Raw genomic sequence first — 18394 nt, 5'->3', positions numbered from 1 at the left:
CATATGGAAGTTCTGGGCCAGGGATTGAGTCCCAACCAGCAGCAGCAGCAGTAGCAGCAGCAGCAGCAGCAGCAAAGCTGGATCCTTTAACCCACTGCATGGAGCTGGGGATGGAGCCTGCGCCTCTGCAGCCACCCAAGCCACCGCAGTCAGATTCTTAATCCACTGCATTACAGCAGGACCTCCTCTCAGTATTTTTTATGAAGTATTTTTTTGTGTGTGTAGAAACAGAAGAGGTTAACAAGTTAGCCAAAATGGTAGGTGCCTACTTACCCTTTCATAAGAAAAAAGGTAATTAAAAAGAATCTTCCTAAGTGATACACCATCTCTAAAAAGTATTCGTTAGAGATATTTAGTGACACCATGAGAGAGACAAAATGTAAAAAGTAAAATGTATGATTTGGAGTTTAAGTGACTTTTAACAGGGAATTTATCTAGAAAAATATCAGTAAGGTATATAGCAACCTTTGATCTTTGACTTCGTGCTTTCATTATAGACCGCTTTCCACTATTAAAAACTCAGCTCAATATTTCAACCAAGAAAGGAAGAGATCCTGAAAGCACGCAGGAAAAGTAGAGGTAAAACTATAAAGGGCTCTCCTACATTATAATACGAAAAGCACACTTTCAAAGTGCAAAGACAGTATTTTGTATAGTATTTTGCTAAAACTTTTTATATTTTGTAAATCCTGTATTTAAGTTATATGATATATATTGAAACTTAAGATATTTATTGCCAAAGCCCAAGAGCTAAGGTAATAAAATTATCTCAGAAATAATATTAGCTTCTGTTTCCTTTCATACTATCAAGTCTGACTGTTTATACACATTGAAAAAGAAGTTCATTGAGCAGTTAGTTATATGGAAGCATATTTCTTGCCAAAATGGCAGTTTTATATGTTATAGATTAAAATATGCTGCGATATATTGATAATTGTTTTATTTCAGCAGTCAGATTAGTTGATTTCTGTTTTTAATTAGTTGTGTTTAACTTGTAAGTTTATTATAATAAATTATATCATAAAAAAAAAGTCTTAACTGGTAAAAAAGAGTATAAATCAGAAGAATGATCAATTTGTGGATTTGATATCCCGGATATTTATTATGTTGTATGTGATGCTGCATTTCCATGTGAAGTTGAATGTTTTTTTGTTTGTTTGTTTTAGTATTCATGCATGTATATTCATCATATTTTACAAAGTTCCTGGTGAAAATTACAGGGCTATATTTAAGGTTGTATTTTAATGTAAATGCTTATGTTTTTATGAATTGTTAAATATTTCAGTATCATATAGAAAAAAATAGATTTTCTAAGTTCACAATGGACAAAGAAATAATATTCTTCTTCTTCTTCTTTTTTTTTTTTCCATTTCTTGGGCCACTCCCATGGCATATGGAGGTTCCCAGGCTAGGGGTCTAATCAGAGCTGTAGCCACCAGCCTACGCCAGAGCCACAGCAACGGGATCCGAGCCGCGTCTGCGACCTACAACACAGCTCATGCAACGCCAGATCCTTAACCCACTGAGCAAGGCCAGGGATCGAACCCACAACCTCATGGTTCCTAGTCAGATTCGTTAACCACTGAGTCACGACGGGAACTCCAGAATATTCTTCTTCTTAAAGTAAGCTAAAGAAATGTTTCCCCACTCTCTAGGTCTCTTTCCCTTTCAATTTTATTTACTAAGGCAGAGCAATAATTTATGAAAATGAGCAAACCATGAAAAATGACTCTGATCTAATGTTAAAATCAAGGTTAAACATTTAACTGTGACCCTTAAATTTGAACAAAATTACTATTTACTGAATGAGAGACTCCAAAATGACAAATGAGGAAATACAATGCTTATTTAAAAGAGTATGTTACCATTCTTTAGTATCCAGTGATTAGAGTAATCTGAAAAATAGACACTTATTCTTATGCCTCTTTTTTTGCAAGTAAATCTATCTTATTTGCACTGAAAATAAGCATTCTTTCTTAAAAGATGAAGACTGTAGTTTCCATTAATGACCAGTTTTTTTTCTATCAACTTGAGAACTTTTTCTAAGTACCTTACTAACCCATTGTGAGAATTCGGGAACTTTTATTACCAACATTTTAAACCTTTTAAACCTTACCAACATTTTAAATTCACAAATGCATGATTATTATTCAGCCACTGCTAAAAAGCAGTGATGCCAACTTAGGCCCCTCTTTCTGGCATGCCAGTGCAGGTACTCCCGACTCCCAAGCTGTGTCTTTGGGTTCTTCTTCTCCTCCCTGGCATCACCATGGAAGCCATTCACGAATGTCTCACCTGTTTTTACCAGCTGACAGCCTAGCTTTGGCCTATTTCCTTCCCAATCTCCACTGTAGTACAGGTAGCACCATGGTGCTGCTGGAAATACACTTTATGGGGTCCAAATGTTTCTATCCAGTCTAGGCTACTGTGTCTGCGTTGTTTAGGGCTCCTTATGTTGCAGATAACAAAAAAATGCAACCCAGACTGATAAACATTAAAGGAAAAGCATTGACTCAGTAAGGAGAAAGTCTAGAGTTGTGACAGCTTCAGGTGAAGCTTGATCCAAAAGCTCACACTGTGTTCCCGGGGCTCAGGTCTCTCCATCTCCAGCCTAAAGAAGCTGACTTCTGTGATGCTGTCTTCTACTGAAGGCTCCACAGGATTCTGTGCCACCCCCCTGATACCCACCTCTCAGCAACTCCAGACTCTTGGCTTTTCTCAGCAACCTGGCTTCTACACTTCCTGCCAGACTGAACATTCTCCTACCACTCATTCTAAGGAAAGGGAAAACATTCCTTTTTTTTTTTTTGGTTGCTCACACAGGAGAGAGGGAAGACTTCTTTTTCAGAATGCCCAGTAAAGGTCATCACTAGCTGTGACTGGTTAGCCTGACTATCCCTGAGGCAAGGACAGTGGCTATTGGGCGTTGGGGTTAGATGATAAATCACTGATCATTTGAAAGCCATCAAAACCCATGCTGGGAAATGGCAGTGGGGCTCATTCCAATTAAACCCACACATTTTGGAAATAGGGAAGGGGGGGAGTCCATAGAGAAAAACCAGGCTGTTAGGTTACTGTTAAAGCATTCTCTGTGCCCAACAGCCCTCGGTTCTAGTTAAGTGTTTAGGAAACAGCTTCCGAGAATCACATGGGTTGGGCTTACAGCCAGACAGACTCTGTGGGTACAAAGTGCCTTGATGTGTTTAAGTTCCCTTTACGATGTTAAAAAGGGAAGGGAGTCACACCCCAGTATCTTAATTTTCAATTTAGGAGTTCAACTTTTTTGTAAACTTGGAACTGCCTGCTAGAGGCGATGGTTAGAGGCAGTAATGATTATCTGGAAATGAGATCAAGAAAAATGTATCAGATGGCATGGTCTGTAACCTCTGGATGAGGAAGTTGGCTGATTAATGCACTTCCCTGATAGTAACACTTTACACAATGCAAAAACATTTTAACTTTTTGAATATAAATAACTGCGTTATTTTCTTACTCATGATCTGGAAGATAGTTTTTTGTTTGTTTGTTTACAGAAACTATGATATTTATATTAGGAATAACAATGGAATCAAACTATGTAAGTTAGATGCAATGACCCAATTTTGTAGCTTTGTAACTGTACGACAGTCACTGTAAATATTTTGGAGACATTTTAATTTTCTGAAGTACGGTCAGTACTGATGTGTTTGGTTTTACTTAAGATGTGGAACCAGAAAAGCTTTCCGTCAAAATACTTATTTATAGGCAATTTGGTGAGCTGCTGGCACTTTTTGCATCACCTCCCAAGGCCAGTCATCAAATACTGAGGCATTAAACCCAGCATTTGGACCAAATTAGTTTTCCAGAACGCTATAATCCACTTAGCTGACTTGAAGGAAGGAAAATTCAAATCATATATGTAGGGATTATAAATACTCCTCAAGACAAGACGTTCTGTTTGTTGAAGATTTTTGTCGTTGTTGCTGTTCTTTGTTTTTTGGATTTGTTTGTTTGTTTTTTGGCTGCAACCACTGCATGCAGAAGTTCCTGGGCCAGGGATCAAATCTGTGCCACAGCAGTGAGAACGCTGTTTCATCAACCTGCTAGGCCACCAAGGAACTTCGTGACAAGATTTTCTTAAGGAAACTTGTCTAAGATGACAATTTTTTTTTTTTTTTTTTTAAGTTTCAGTATAGACCAGATGTAACAAGTCATAACCTTTCTTGGAGTAAGCTGAGATAATGAAGTCAGCTGAAAAGGACACATGTGTGGCCCAGCATGAAAGGGAACACAGTGGTACGTCAAGTGACACGGGAGGAAAAAGGGCAGGGTGCAACTTTTAAAAGAATGACAGAGCCCTTGAGGATATGACAAAAACTGGTTAGCATCAACTAGGTCCAAGATGGCAGAAGATGAGACTTTGGAGAGAACTTGAGTCTCGTTATACACTCATTGTAATACATTAGCCTGGTAAATGACATACCCACAGGCACCATCCCTGCTGCAAGGCAAATCATTAAGGGCAAAAAGCGGGCGGTGGCCTGATTCCTGGAAATCCCTGCTTCTTCCCCCAAATAGTTGGAATAATCCTCCCACTGGTTAGCCTAAGAAATTACCCAGCCCAAGTAAATCTAACCACCCCATGCTTCAGGGCCCACTCTCTTGCCTTTTGGGACAGACCACATGCTGTCCGCGGAGTGTGTATCTTCCAGGCCACTCTCGCCTTCTGAGGTGGCCCACACTGTCAATGGGGTGCGTCTCCCTCAAGAAACCGACTGCTTATCACTTTGCCTCTCACTGATTTCCTTCTGTACCGAGACACCAAGAACCTGAACTTCAGTAAGTCCTGGGACAAGGTGTGTGATTTTAATTAAAAAATCGTGAGTTTAAGGAGTTCCTACTGTGGCTCAGTGGATTAAGAATCTGATGGAAGTGGCTCTGGTCACTGAGGACATACAGATCCAATCCCTGGACCCGGCCCATTGGGTTAAAGGATCTGGCATTTCTGAAGCTTCAGGGTAGGTTGCGGCTTCGGCTCAGATTCGATGCCTGGCCTGGGAACTTCCATATGCCATGGGTGTGGCCATACAAACAAAACAAAACAAAACAAAAACAGTGAATTCAAGGCCCAATCTAGGTTTGGGCTGCGGTAGAGTCTTGGCTCGCGGGTTCAAGTCCCAATCTGAGTCGTGAGGTTTCATAAGGACTCAATTCTTTTGAAGAAGAAAATGACGTTAGTAAACACTTAGGCAGCACTGACTATGTACCAGGCATTTTTCTATGTAAATTGTATATATTAAGGTATTTAATCCTCAAGATAACCTTGTAAAGTAGGCATCACTCTCGTGGTCCTCAATTTATAGAAACAGACACAATACACAATAAGGGTGAGTTAAGTAGCTGGTCCAGGTCACACAGAAGGGACTGGCTTCAGAGACCGTGCCCTTAACCATCATGTCATTATTGTGCCTCTTACAGCCTCAAAATAGTACAGAGTTTGCAGCGTGCCATTTTGGGGGATTTGTAAATATAATGACAATTACAGGATGTTCTGCCATGGTTTGATTATGTAAACTTGGTGGAGAGCAGAAGAAAAGTGATGAGAGAACTGAGGTCTTAGCATTCGCCACGAAATGTAATTAAAATACACTGCCTCTTGATTTCTAAGCTCAAAATGATTTAAACTGCCTGCCACTTTAGGTCCCAGGGTGGCTAACAGTTGGCTTACGCTTCAAGAACCTAACAATCATTCCAAAGGGAAATGACTGGGGCGAAGATCAAGCTAATTTAGAGGGACATTAAATAAACACTTACCTCCTCTTTTATTGTTGTGCTGATAGCTATCGCCGGTTGTTACATCAGGTGTTATTTTTAATAGGTGGATTAAATTGACCATCGTAAAGGTGTTCATCCACATCCAAAGAAAAACCGCTGGAGATGGTTTGCACGCTTAAAACCAATGGAAACAGAATCATGCTAGAAAAAGCAGCCTCTCCCACTGGTTGTAAAGGGAGAAGAGTAATAAATATGGACCAAGTCCACTCAAAGTTGCATACGTGACTTCTAAATGTGCAGAACAAATGAAAGCATCTGATTCACGTGCGAGACTTGGAAGAGCAGGGAGAAGGGGGGACAGGGCTGCCTGTTGCCCTCTGTTGCGCTGCTGTTCTAACCCTGAGGGCCGTTCGCTTTCAAAGAGGCCAAGAAGCCTTCCTGCTGCACGTCAGTAAAAACAGCGGTCTGTGCTGATGGCTCAAATCCACCTGGGCATGTTTAGCCAAGAAAAAGGAAGGGTGGCCCTAATGACTCTTTGATAAAAGAGGAATATCACTACATTTAAGCGCCTATTTAATCACACCTCGAGCTCCTCATAAACCAAGGAAAGGTGTAAATAAACAAATTGAAAGTCAATCATTTCCCATTTGTTTCTAATACATCAGCTACCCTTTCCTTTAAAAAATGTTTTAAACATTTTGTCAATGGTATTGTTTTTATTTTGCCCCAGCTTTATTGAATTATACTTGTACATTTAAAGTCCCATCCATTTTAATTGCTTGATCCCCTTGGCAAACAACACATGTTCGCTCCTCACAAGGCCCTATGCCAGCAGGGCGCGAGATGGCATACGGTTCAACAGCAAAACGGGACAACGGAAGAAGCGAGTGTGACAGATACCCCTCAGCATGCCCTCTATTTCATGGATGCCGGCTGAAGATAAATTTTTGAGGAAAAAAAACTCTTCCCTCTGTGAGCTTGAATGCTCTTTCTTCCCCCAAATGCGCAATTTACCATTTCTTAAGAAACTACTCTCTAAAATTTATGGACCCTAATGTAGGAACTACAATCCCCAAATTTCAATTGCCTCAACTCCTGTCACTGCGCCCATGTCCCACACCCCCAGTGCCAGAGAATCACAGGGAGACTTCTTCAGGGTATTTCCATAATGGGATTTTTTTCCCCCAATAATGGGATTTTCACACATCCTTGCAAGGTGTTAACAGTTCCACAAGAATTGGCTTTCCACCCCGTTTCCAAGGCAAAAGTTTCAGATTTCTGTAGAAGTCAGGCGAGAGCTCAGGTCCTCTGCCAGGGGAGAACAGAGTTATCTGGGGCAGGGGCACCCCCCTTGGTCAAGGGTACGCAGGTTCAGTCCTCACGCCTAAGGAAAATCCTCACCGTCAACTCTTCGTCTTCTTCCCCGCAGGCCGACCCGTGAGAACCCCAAGCCCCTGGCTGACGGCCTTACCCACAATTGAACTTATTCCTACCTCTACTCTTCAGCAGTTTGCTTTCAAATCTCTCAGAGCTTGGACTTGCAGGACATCTTCTTAGGAGTTCATTTCTGTTCTTATCAAATGAAGCACACAGCACTCCTTCAATCAGGTTCCCACTATGCGCGGGGAATGCAGAAGCCGGTTCCCAAATCGGCCGTCTCATTCCACCGAGGATGCGTAAGGAGTTACTAGCCCCGTCCTGCACTTGTCCAAGGTGACATCCAAGCAGGAGCAACAGCACCTGTGCTATGCGGTAGGTATGCGAGCAGGATGACACTTGAACACATAATGCGTTGTTGAAGGTGTGTTTGAAAGTCAAATGAGCACATTTCAAATAACAGACTCTTAAGGAAAAATGTTGATCCCAGAAACCAAAAAAGGGTTTCAGAGTTCCCATTCAAGATTCCTCTCTTGCCCAGGCAGCCCTGCTGGTGGGTGAGAACCTTCGCAGGCCCTCTGAGCATGAAGCACATGCCGGTGTGAACTATAATTTCGCCCGCAGTATCAGGAAACAACAGATGTTGCAGCCAGCGAGCCATCACATTACAGCCCCCGGGGACCCTGAGGGAACTCTGGACGGAAAGAGAATGCTACAGCCACCCTCACGGTGACCCTGAGGAGCCTCTGGATGAGAAAACACAGGATACTGACCCCAGATGGCCGAGGCGCATGCCAAAGGACTGGTTTCCATGAGCCCACTCTGCATCTTCCCTCCCATACATAGAAAACTGCTCAACTCCTTAACCTGAAATATCCAGTTTTCTTTAACAATAATCTTTTGATGTTCCAACCAACTGGTTTTTTGTTACAAGACCTCCTATATGTCCTGGCCCCACTCCACCCTCACCCCCTTCACTTCTTCAGAACAGTTTCTCAGTCTTATATGAGATGCTGTGTCCTGGGCCAGAAATCCTCAGAATGTCCAGTGAATAAAACCTAACTTTCAACTTTTAGGCTGTGATTTTTTTCTTTCCCCAGTCGACACTGGTGTGCGCAGGGGTCCGCCAAGTCCCAGCATCTCGTCTGACCTGGTGATTGTCCCGCCCCGCCCTGTGGCAGGAGTTGGGTGGAGTTTGGAGGACGTGTGCTCTCCCAGGCTGGGGCTTCTGCACAGGGCTCTCCTACGAGACGCCTCGACCAGCTGCTGTCGCAGGAAAGAATCAGAAAACACTCCCTGCCTCTAGCTGAAGTCACGCAATTTTTTTTTTCTTTTTTTTGTCTTTTTGCCATTTCTTGGGCCGCTCCCGCGGCATGTGGAGCTTCCCAGGCTAGGGGTTGAATCAGAGCTGTAGCCGCCGGCCTACGCCAGAGCCACAGCAACGTGGGATCCGAGCGGTGTCTGCAACCTACACCACAGCTCATGGCAACGCCGGATCCTTAACCCTTAACCCGAGTCACATAATTTCATAGTCTCCCGGGGGAGGGGGGTGGGACAGAAAGGAGAACTCTATCATACTATTCTTTGAAGTGCTAGTGGCATGAAGATACACAAAAGCTTGAATTCTGCATATGAAAAGTTTAGTGCTAGTGTGAGCAGAGTGAAAAGGGAGGGAGCACACAGTCAGGGTCCTGGAGGTCAAGGCCAACCTCCGTGGAATAGCCGCATCCCGTCTCAAGACCTTACTGCCCGGGTCGTTGAACGGTTCCCTTTAGGTTTGGTGTCCTGGTCCGTCTGGGCGGCTGTAACACACCACCACACACTAAGGTAGCTTATAAACAGCACTTTCTTTCTTACAGTTCTGGAGACTGGGATGTCCAAGACCAAGGTGTCAACAGATTCGGCGTCTGGAAAGGGCCCGCTCCCCGGTGCACAGATGACTCCCACGGCAGAAGGGCCCAGCCTGGAGCTCTCCAGGGTCTTTCTTAAGGGCCCTAATTCCGTTGGTGAAGGCTGCACCATCAGGACTTAACCACCTCCCAGAGGCCCCACCCATCTCCCCAAACCATCACATTGGCGATTAGGTTTCAACAGGTGAATTCTGAGGGGACACAAATATTCAGACCATCACACCTGGCATGATGGGGTTGGACAGCTTCAGCGGCTGACCTAACATTCCTCTATTGCTAACACATAACTAGCCCCAAGAAGACACAGGCAGCAACAGTAGAAATGCAGCAGCTGCATTTCAAGAGTAGTTTGTGCCAGGCAGGTTGGTGGTAGACCCCACAAACGCACAGTTCCATCCCAGTTTTACAGGGGAGGATCTTGACTTTCTCAAGGTCCTCGTGGGACCGATGGCAGAACAGAGACACGCACTCAGGCAGGTCTGTGTACTCTTTGCCAGGAGGCTATGCTGTCTCATTACAGGATTCTCTCCTCTTTAATAGGATTTCAGGCCCTGCTCCTCTCTGGCAATGGAGTGAAACTGTATGGGCTGATTATATGGACCATTAGGAGCTTGTAGGTTCATAAATCAATTTCCCTTAGTAAAAGGGAGTATCTTTTACCGATTCAGGTTCAACTTGTTCTTTCAATAGTCAGTGTGCTCCAGCGGTGGGCATGGTTTCTGCAGAGGGCAACAGGGAAGCTCAGTGATGGCAAGCCACTGTACCTGTGAACCAGCTCTTCTGGGAAGAATGTCTTTGCAGTGCTGAGGTGGTTTATAATCTACCCTTGGAACAAACCCAAGAGAAACCTCTCTTCTGTCCCTGACCAAAGAGCTCTCAATCCCTCTTCCTTTGAAAGCGTTCCTACAAGAGACATTCTAGTGAGAAAGTGTTTCTGTAATACAGCTGCTTGCTGGCTGTCTGCCCCTCACTGGACGGGGGGACGGTTCTGGGGCAGGAAGTCTCTTAGATTCCAGAAGGGCTTTCAGTGGGCTGGCCGCACCCTCCTTTGCGGCTCCCGGATCCTCCCGGGCCGGGCCTGCCTGCTTTTCGCTTATCTAACCTTGGACTTTCACTGAACTACAAGAAAGGGGTGGTGGAGGAAGAGAGCAACAGGAGAAGATGAGGCCAGGTTACACTGGGGGAGCTTTGAGGGGAACAGAGATTAAGGAGCTACTGACGTGGGACAATCAAAAGTCAAGCACACAGCAGAAAAGTCATCCTGGGAAAAGAGAGCAAAAGAACGCTTCCGAGGAATGCTTTGGAAAAGGTAAAATCTGGTACTTTATTCTGCACCTCCTAATTTATGTGCACTCGCTGCTGTCCAAGGCCCAGCTGAAGAAGTGGCAAAGCTTTTCCCTGATCAACATGAGCGATTTCCCCCTTGCATGTTCATTTTTCAAAGCATTCGAAATGCATTTCCACTTTCAACTGATCTACTAACTGAACCCTGCACATGTCTCATTCTATCATTTAAAACTGGGGAGTGTCAACCAAATTGAATGAAACTATCATCTTTTTGGTGGAGTCAACTTAGTTATAATTTGTATAAACTGAGTATAAAGTGTAATACAGGCTAAATGCCTTAAGCTTTGTCTGGTAAAAAATTAAAAAATATTAGCTAATTCATTTCAAAACAAATACAATATAGAAAGAACAGTGATAAATTTCGCTTTAATCAAATTAAAGTCAGGAATATAAAGATTCTGGCTCAATTTTTCTTTAATTTCCCACATAGCACTTATTTTTTTACTGTCTTTGCTGAATTTTAACAGGCATATTACAATACACTTGTTTTGGGACAGCATGTATGATTACAAAAACAAACAAACAAACAAACATATCCATATGTCTTTAAACATCATTTAAAATACCAGAGTATCAATGCCAAATTTTTTATTTTAATGAAAATTCTTAATGTTAAATGAGTATTGCTACATTTTGCAATGCTGATTTTTGAAAGCTATCTGAAAATAAAATACAGTAAAATTATTGCTTCCAAAGTTAAGCTGGCATAATCTATGCAAGACAGAATTGAAACAAAAGCACACTGCATGAAAGCAGTTACATAATCAATCTTTATCCCTTCTTCTGGCATTTTATACACCTCTACAAAACTATCATGTTACAGTCCTTGTAACATGAAAGGGTGTCCTGCCATTTCGATACTTAAATTCTATCCATGTTAAGATACAGCCTGAGGAAATGGGTGTGTTTAACCATAGGAATGACTTAAATTTTGCATGTTAAGCAGTACAATAAATGCTCGACAGATCTCAGTGTGAAGTTCTGTGGTCATATCACTGGTCAGGTAATACAAAAAAATTCACAATGCCAAATCAAGAGTATTTATTCTCTTTCTCTTTTTTTTTTTTTAAAAAAAGCAACATTTATTTCACAATCTCTGGAAATCTAAAATAGCTAATCTTTTAATTTGCAGAAGCGAGGGAAGTATTTTAAATGTCAAAATACACATGCTGACTGTGGTGTAGCATAACAGCGCCAAAAATCCGAAAAGTTTACAAAAATTGTGAATGTGTAAGGTGCACTTAACCATGAATTACATTCGGTCTGGGGGAGGAAAGAGTACCCCCAAACTCACTGATATTTAAGAAGTAGCTGAATAACTTCCAACTTGGTTACAGCAAAATAAAAAATACTGCTTTTAGTTTTTCTATATATAAATCACCTAAAACTTAGATCTAGAATTTAAGGACTGCCTTTTATTGTGAATGGCTGCTTGGTCATTGCATTTTCAATGCTCCAGTTTAAGATCCTTCATACACGGTAGATATTTAATGCCCTAAAAATATTTTAAAAACTTGAGTCATTTTGCAAATATCTGAGGTTAACAAAAAAGTTAGATCTCTTATATTTTTATGCAGAATTGATTACAAAGTCATTGTGTATCAAATAAAATATGTTTTAGACATTATTAGTTCCAATCAGTCATTAGGACTTTTCTAAATACGTCGTTATCTTTTCAGGCAGAAACTGCTGTGAGGAAGTTAGATGAACGTAAGTAACAGAATTTCTTGGTTTACAAATCAAAATTATTGTTAATATTAAAGCATGCCTCTTTCTAAGCCACTTGGTCCATTGTGATAACAATTAAATGAGGACAACTTAGGCCAGTGTTGCTCTAACTATACTGACATGCTTTCCTGAAGGACCTACGGAGGCTGCGAAGGGACTTGGCGGCCCCTCAGCTCTTACTCTGAGCAGCCGTACTCTAAACGGCTCATACGAAATTAAGTGATTCCCACTGCTAACACCAAATCCAGCAAGCTACAGTCTTGAACGCCATCTGCCTTGATATATTTACTTTCTCCTGTGTACACTTAAAAAAAGAATTCTGTTGTGCTTTTCACATATTTGATAGAAGTCTTCATATTTTATTTCTAGGTTTCTTGGGATGGGAAGAGAAAGACTACGAAAAGAAGTACCACAGAAAAGTCAGACTGTACATATTACACATACAACTTGCCAAATATCTTTTTAATTTAAAAGATACTATCATCAAAGGCAATATATATATAAAAGAAACAAAGTCTCTTCCCTAAAATCCATATTATTCCATGATAGATTTTCATCGCAACTTGTATATATACCCCTCTATTTTTCCAATCTGTTCAGTTATCCACTGGGTATGCTTTTAGAATTAAAAGATGGCATTATCATAGCAGTCTAAACATTGTATCATTACGGAGATGTGCTAAGAAACACTTCAATGATTTGCTTCTCATGATGACTATTTACAAAGATACCTATTTACGTTAGCAATAAATAATCCTGATATCAAAAGAGAGACTGTTCATGCATACACCGAGATGACTGCATGCTCTTAAAATATTTACATGTACTTGTTCTGTTACAGCTTCCCCATTAATAGTGACCGTGGGTGCCCTTCAGTTTGCTCCATGTCAGTCTTGCTTCTGGGGGATGCATCCTTCCATTTCCACAACTTCGGGCCATCCTTCATATTTGTTTGTGTCCTTATTGTTCTTTATGTGCTGTTGGAACACAGTCATTGTATACAGTATAAATAAAACTTTAGCAAACTGCTTACCTACAAGAGCACAGTTTAGCACACTTACTTCAGTAACACTTATATCAACAAGGAGCTCATATAAATTATTGTTCAAGATATTAAATGAGTAACCCTTGGGGTCTGGCAGGTAGTGGTAGACTTTCAAATAACAGCTGAAAGAATTAAACACTGCAGATAGTTTTTAAAGGATCATTTGTTTAGCAAAAAGTAAAGTTCATATTCTAAGTCAAAGTATTTCTAAACTTAACTGACTAAAGAATATCAAAAGCTCAACTAAAATGTTAGTTTTGTGTTTTTCTTTTTTGGCCACACTGTGGAATATGGAGTTTCAGGTCAGGGATCAGATCTGAGCTGCAGCTGCATCAACACTGGGTCCTTACTATACTGGGTCAAGGATCGAACCTGTGTCCCTATACTCCAGAGACTCTGCTGATCCCATTGTGCTACAGTGGGAACTCCTCAACTAAAATCTTTAATAACCTATTGTGGCTCAGCAGAAATGAACCTGACTAGTATCCATGAGGACACAGGTTCAATCCCTGGCCCTGTTCAGTGGGTTAAGGATCTTGCATTGCCATGGGCTGTGGTGTAGGTTGCAGACTTGGCTCGGATCTTGCGTTGCTATGGCTGTGTTTTGGGCCAACAGCTGCAGCTCTGATTCACCCCCTAGCCTGGGAATCTCCGTATGCTGTGGATACAGCCCTTAAAAAACAAAAAACAAACAAAACCCCAAAAAACTTTATAACCCACTTCCTAAAACGCTTAACATGTCCATGCATGTAGGAAAAAAATTTTTCACATAGAATTTGACTATATTTTTTAAAATTAAAATAGTGCCATGGTTATTTCAAATAACTGATTCCCAAGAACTTAACCATATATATATAAACATATTTAATGTCTGCTTTATCTAAATTTCAAATTACTGGGATAAGAGTATGTATTGTACAGCTTCACACAATTTGCTTTTGTTCATTTTGTTCTTTACTTAAGAAAGTCTAAGACACTAACCTGTTCAAAAGGGCTTTTTGTCTTAATGCCTTTCCCACCACAGAAGACCCAGTTGTCTCTGAAACCAAGATTAATAATGGATGTACTCCCCAATTCAGCAATGAGCCGCCTTGCTTCATCATTGAGTCTTAAGTGGGAGGAAAAAAAACAATACAATGAAAGCAGTCCACTGTATGTTACCTAAGTACACGGTTACCTTTATGACATTTAACATACGACAAGAGAAAATGTGGGCTTAAGTGTAGAACATAAAAAAAGAATAAACAATTTTTTTCATAGTAACAATCCTACTATTTGAGTTCTTTAGTGATGAAAGACATGAAATCTAGCAATTAATTTTAAGTTTATACGATTTAGTTTTGGGTCTCTTTATTTCACAACAATTCATTTTTATCTACATCCACCAAGTAAGGGAAACTGTAATCAAGAGGAGCCTATCTAGATTAATCCAAGGTCTGAAGCAACTAATATCTTTGTAAAATTAAAATCGCCTTGACTCTCCATTTAACTTAAACCCTCTGTAAATTAATTTGGCTAGAATAAGAGTAAATGTTGATAGAAATCTGGATGTTTCTAACACTACGTTTCATTTAAAAGAAAATGAGTTTTGAGAATAGGGATGTATTAATGCTACTTAGTGGCAACTGTCAAGTGGTTATTTAAAATAAAAATAAATAAAACGACAGAGCAACTAAGCCCCTGCCAGCAGGAGGAAGGGCAGTTGTCAAAGGCAACTGCTAGGGAAACAGCTAACAGAAAGATTCCATTAAGGAATTTTGTGCAGGTTTTGTATAATACTGAGGGATTCTCCAGCTTCCCTCCGTCTCAAAAGGGAGAAGAAATCCAGAAGATACATGCTAGTCATAGAGCTAACAAAATCAAAGTACCAAAAAACAAATAAAAAATATAACCCAGGGACAGGTGTGCCGGTCTTTGACCAGTAAGTCATTAGCTGCAAACAGCAGGAGGATCAATCAGCCGGAGGGAAGGTGCCTGTTTATCTCACAGCATCCTCATATCTTTGAAGCATCCAACCAACGCTATTACCGCTTAGCTCCTTCAATTTAAGAATGAAAGAAACACGAGGCACGACAGTTCTCATCTAACTAACTTGAAGATAAACTTGACACTTTATGTTAAAAAAAACCCAACTTCATAAAACAGGAAAGAACCACATATATCATTAGCTTTCCACAATTTATACAAACTACATCCATGGGGCAGTGGAGCTGTTTTAACCCCAGCTTGGGCACTGCTGTCCTGGGGGTAGGTCACCAGAATCAGTGAGGAAACTGGATGTAGCCCTGGAATATTTAGCCTTTCAGACTCATACCTATATAAAGTGATGCATTTATAGCCAAGATAAATAAAAGTAAAGGAAATGGCTGGGTAAAAGGGCCAGTAAAGTCTCGGCCTCTGAAGATTCTGAGACCTTCACAGAGATACCTGCTTCTGGCTTTCTCCCCGAAGTCTGTCCACAGCTCTGTTTCCTATACTCATCCTTATGTAAATTAGCCATCATTTCTATTCTTCTGCTCACTTGATAAGCAACGTCTGTATCAGAGGGACACCCCCTGAAAGTATGTCTGAATCCTGTGTCCTTGTTTTTACAGTGTTAGGATGTCACGGATCTCAAGACTGTCATATTCCATTCCTTAGTTTAACCAAATGTTCTATTTCTGGCTCCTTAATTAGAACACTTTACTTAAACACCATCAGCACTACTCATGAGTTTTGCTGCTTTATCACGAGTAAGCGGTGTTGAAGTACAGAGGTCAGGCTTACTGAGCAGGGTAGTGACAACCTCCTGCAGGAAGGCCTCAAGGCCTGATTTAGTGACATCGCAGAAAAATTACAAACTGCACCTCACGGGCTTCAGGACTGCTCCTAAACAGCTGAATGGCAGGAATTGCTTCATATACAGAAACGGCTTGCAAAGGAGGTGGTTATCCAAATGCTGCTCTGGCTCCCTGCCGGCAGGGCATACAATTTTTCCTTATCTAAGAATTTTACACCGATTAAGCAATATATTGAGGGCAGTAATTTTTCCTCTGTACTTCCAAATTTCAGAGGAGTCACTGTGACCTGTATGAATCAACTAAGGCAATTTAGCCAAAGATCTGGAGGCAACTGGAAAACTTAAGCTTTCTTCCATTTTGATTCCATCAATCTCTTTCCTTACTTTCCCATGAGAACACCCTTAGGTCCTGTGCAGAAAAGGGTTTAAGGTTAGCAGGTCCTAGAAAGGTCTAAAAGTGAGACCGGTCCTGGGCTGGCATCTGGAAGCTAGGATTTGGGGAGGCTCCCCAGCCCCAGAACTGATGAGAATGGTTCACTGCGTCTAAACTGTATGAACAATGTCGTTCATGCTGAGACTTAAATCCCGCTTGGGATTCTGGAATGTGGGGATGCATAAGGCAGACGGTGCCTCTATGAAAAACCGTGGGCTGTAAGCCTCTAAGACAGCATTTCCAGTGATATCACAATTTGTTGCTGGAGGAATTAGGCATGTCCTGTGTGACTCCACTTAGGATAGGACTCTTGGAAACTTGGGCCTGGTTCCTGCCAGGCTTTGCTTAGTGCTATTTCTCCTTTGCTAAGTCTACTCTGGATCCTTTTGCTGTAACGAATCACAGCCCTGAGTGAGCAGGTCTATACGCTGAGTTAGTTCTGTGATCCCCCTAGTGAATCATCAAGCCTGGGGGCGGTCTTGGGCACCCCTGCCACATGTCCCTATGTACATCGAGCTACAGATTTTTAAGATGACAACTTTCTCAATAACTGCTAAAGTTTTTGGATCTGTCTGTGCAGAATTTGGGGGATTTTATTATTCCTTTCTGATATCTTCCGGGTAACTAAGTTAAAAATGATCTCGTGTTTCAAAAATAAGATTAAAACCATGCAACACAGCGAATATGGGAAAATATTCACCACATACCTAACTGAAAAGGTATGCTATAAACATTACCACTTCAAATGTTTAAGATGAAGAAAACGTGTGTATTAAGAAATCTGGAGAGAGAAACTAAAACACTATCAATGTTTATCTTTGAGTAGTGAGAGGAACTGTAACTTGTTTTCTTCTTTGTGTTTTTCTTGTTTTCTTTTTTGTGTTTTCCAAATTTCACAACATATACGATTTTAAGAAAAAAGTTACAAAATACCATCTACTAAACTTAATGAAAAACATAGCACAATTATCCCTTCACAAGTGAATTCCACTTCTAGGGATTTACCCTAAGGACATAATCAAAGATGCAAAAAAAAAGTGAAATATTTACCATGATATTATTTATAATTAAAAAACTGGGCAACAATAGGGAACTTTTAAATAAAGGTGGGGCTATACGACCAACTGCTGGTGAGCTATTAAAAAAAATGCTACTGAAGAGTATTATTAATGTCAGAGAAAACAATTTACAGTTAAAAAGAGAATATGAAAGAGCATAACAAACTTTATATACAATGTGATTCTAATTTCACAATAATATATGTGTAGTAAATACAGAGAAAAGTAGAAGAAAGCAAAATTCAAAAAAAATGTTCATAGTGTGGGTCTGAAAGCTGGATTACTTTGCTCTCTTTTATACATTTTTTTCATTGTAAATTACTGCTTATATTATAATAAATTACAGGTCCAAAAAGTTGCATAAGTTCTCAAGTTGACATACTTGGTTGCTCCATCATCGTATGTTCCCATTAAGACTATTGTTCCATCTTGTATGGACTTAAGAAACTCAATAAACGGAGCCACATCTGAAGAAAAAGAAAGGGTTAAGGTTTTTTTTTAAAAAAGGACTGAGTAACCATCATGATCATCTGTTTAAAGTTAAGAACATACAATACAAAGTTTTACACATCAATAAGTTCTAATGTAGGGTAACTAAAAAGAGACATGAATAGGTTAAAATTGTTTCCCATCAACTTAAAATTTCCCAGTCCTGATTCATCCTGCGTGTCTTCTGTACTGATATTCCAGGAGTTAAATGAAAAAACACCACAGCAAAGTCATATTAAGGCATGACTTATATGATTTAAAGAGAGAAATCTAGAGGGATAGGAGAAAGGCTCATGGACTCCTTGAATATATGTAAAATTGATTGCAAAGATACTTTTTAAAAAAAGAGGATAAAGAACTTTAATTCACAAAAAAGATCTGTAATTAAAAAAAATATATATATATATAAATAAGTATACAGTTGACCCTTGAACAACAGGGGTTTGAAACTCAGGAGTCTACTTAAACTCAGAT

The 18394-nt window shown here is 40.5% G+C and overlaps 1 protein-coding gene across 1 annotated transcript in view; it reads right to left on the bottom strand.

The window, feature by feature from the left end:
• Nucleotides 1–10735: 10735 nt before the first annotated feature.
• FAM3C (FAM3 metabolism regulating signaling molecule C) overlaps nt 10736–18394 on the bottom strand; it is a 42973-nt gene continuing 35314 nt past the window's right edge. The window contains exons 8-10 of the mRNA XM_047763144.1: nt 17814–17898; nt 14143–14269; nt 10736–13093 (exon numbers count right to left, since the gene is read on the bottom strand). Of these exons, the coding sequence (XP_047619100.1) occupies nt 13004–13093; nt 14143–14269; nt 17814–17898 (302 nt within the window). The 3' untranslated portion in view covers nt 10736–13003. The remainder of the gene's footprint in view (nt 13094–14142; nt 14270–17813; nt 17899–18394) is intronic.

This window comes from Phacochoerus africanus, chromosome 16 (genome assembly GCF_016906955.1).
Source record: "Phacochoerus africanus isolate WHEZ1 chromosome 16, ROS_Pafr_v1, whole genome shotgun sequence".
Classification (NCBI taxonomy): Eukaryota; Metazoa; Chordata; class Mammalia; order Artiodactyla; family Suidae; genus Phacochoerus; species Phacochoerus africanus.
Note: the sequence above shows the minus strand (reverse complement) of the source record. Positions and strands in the feature narration are given on the sequence as shown.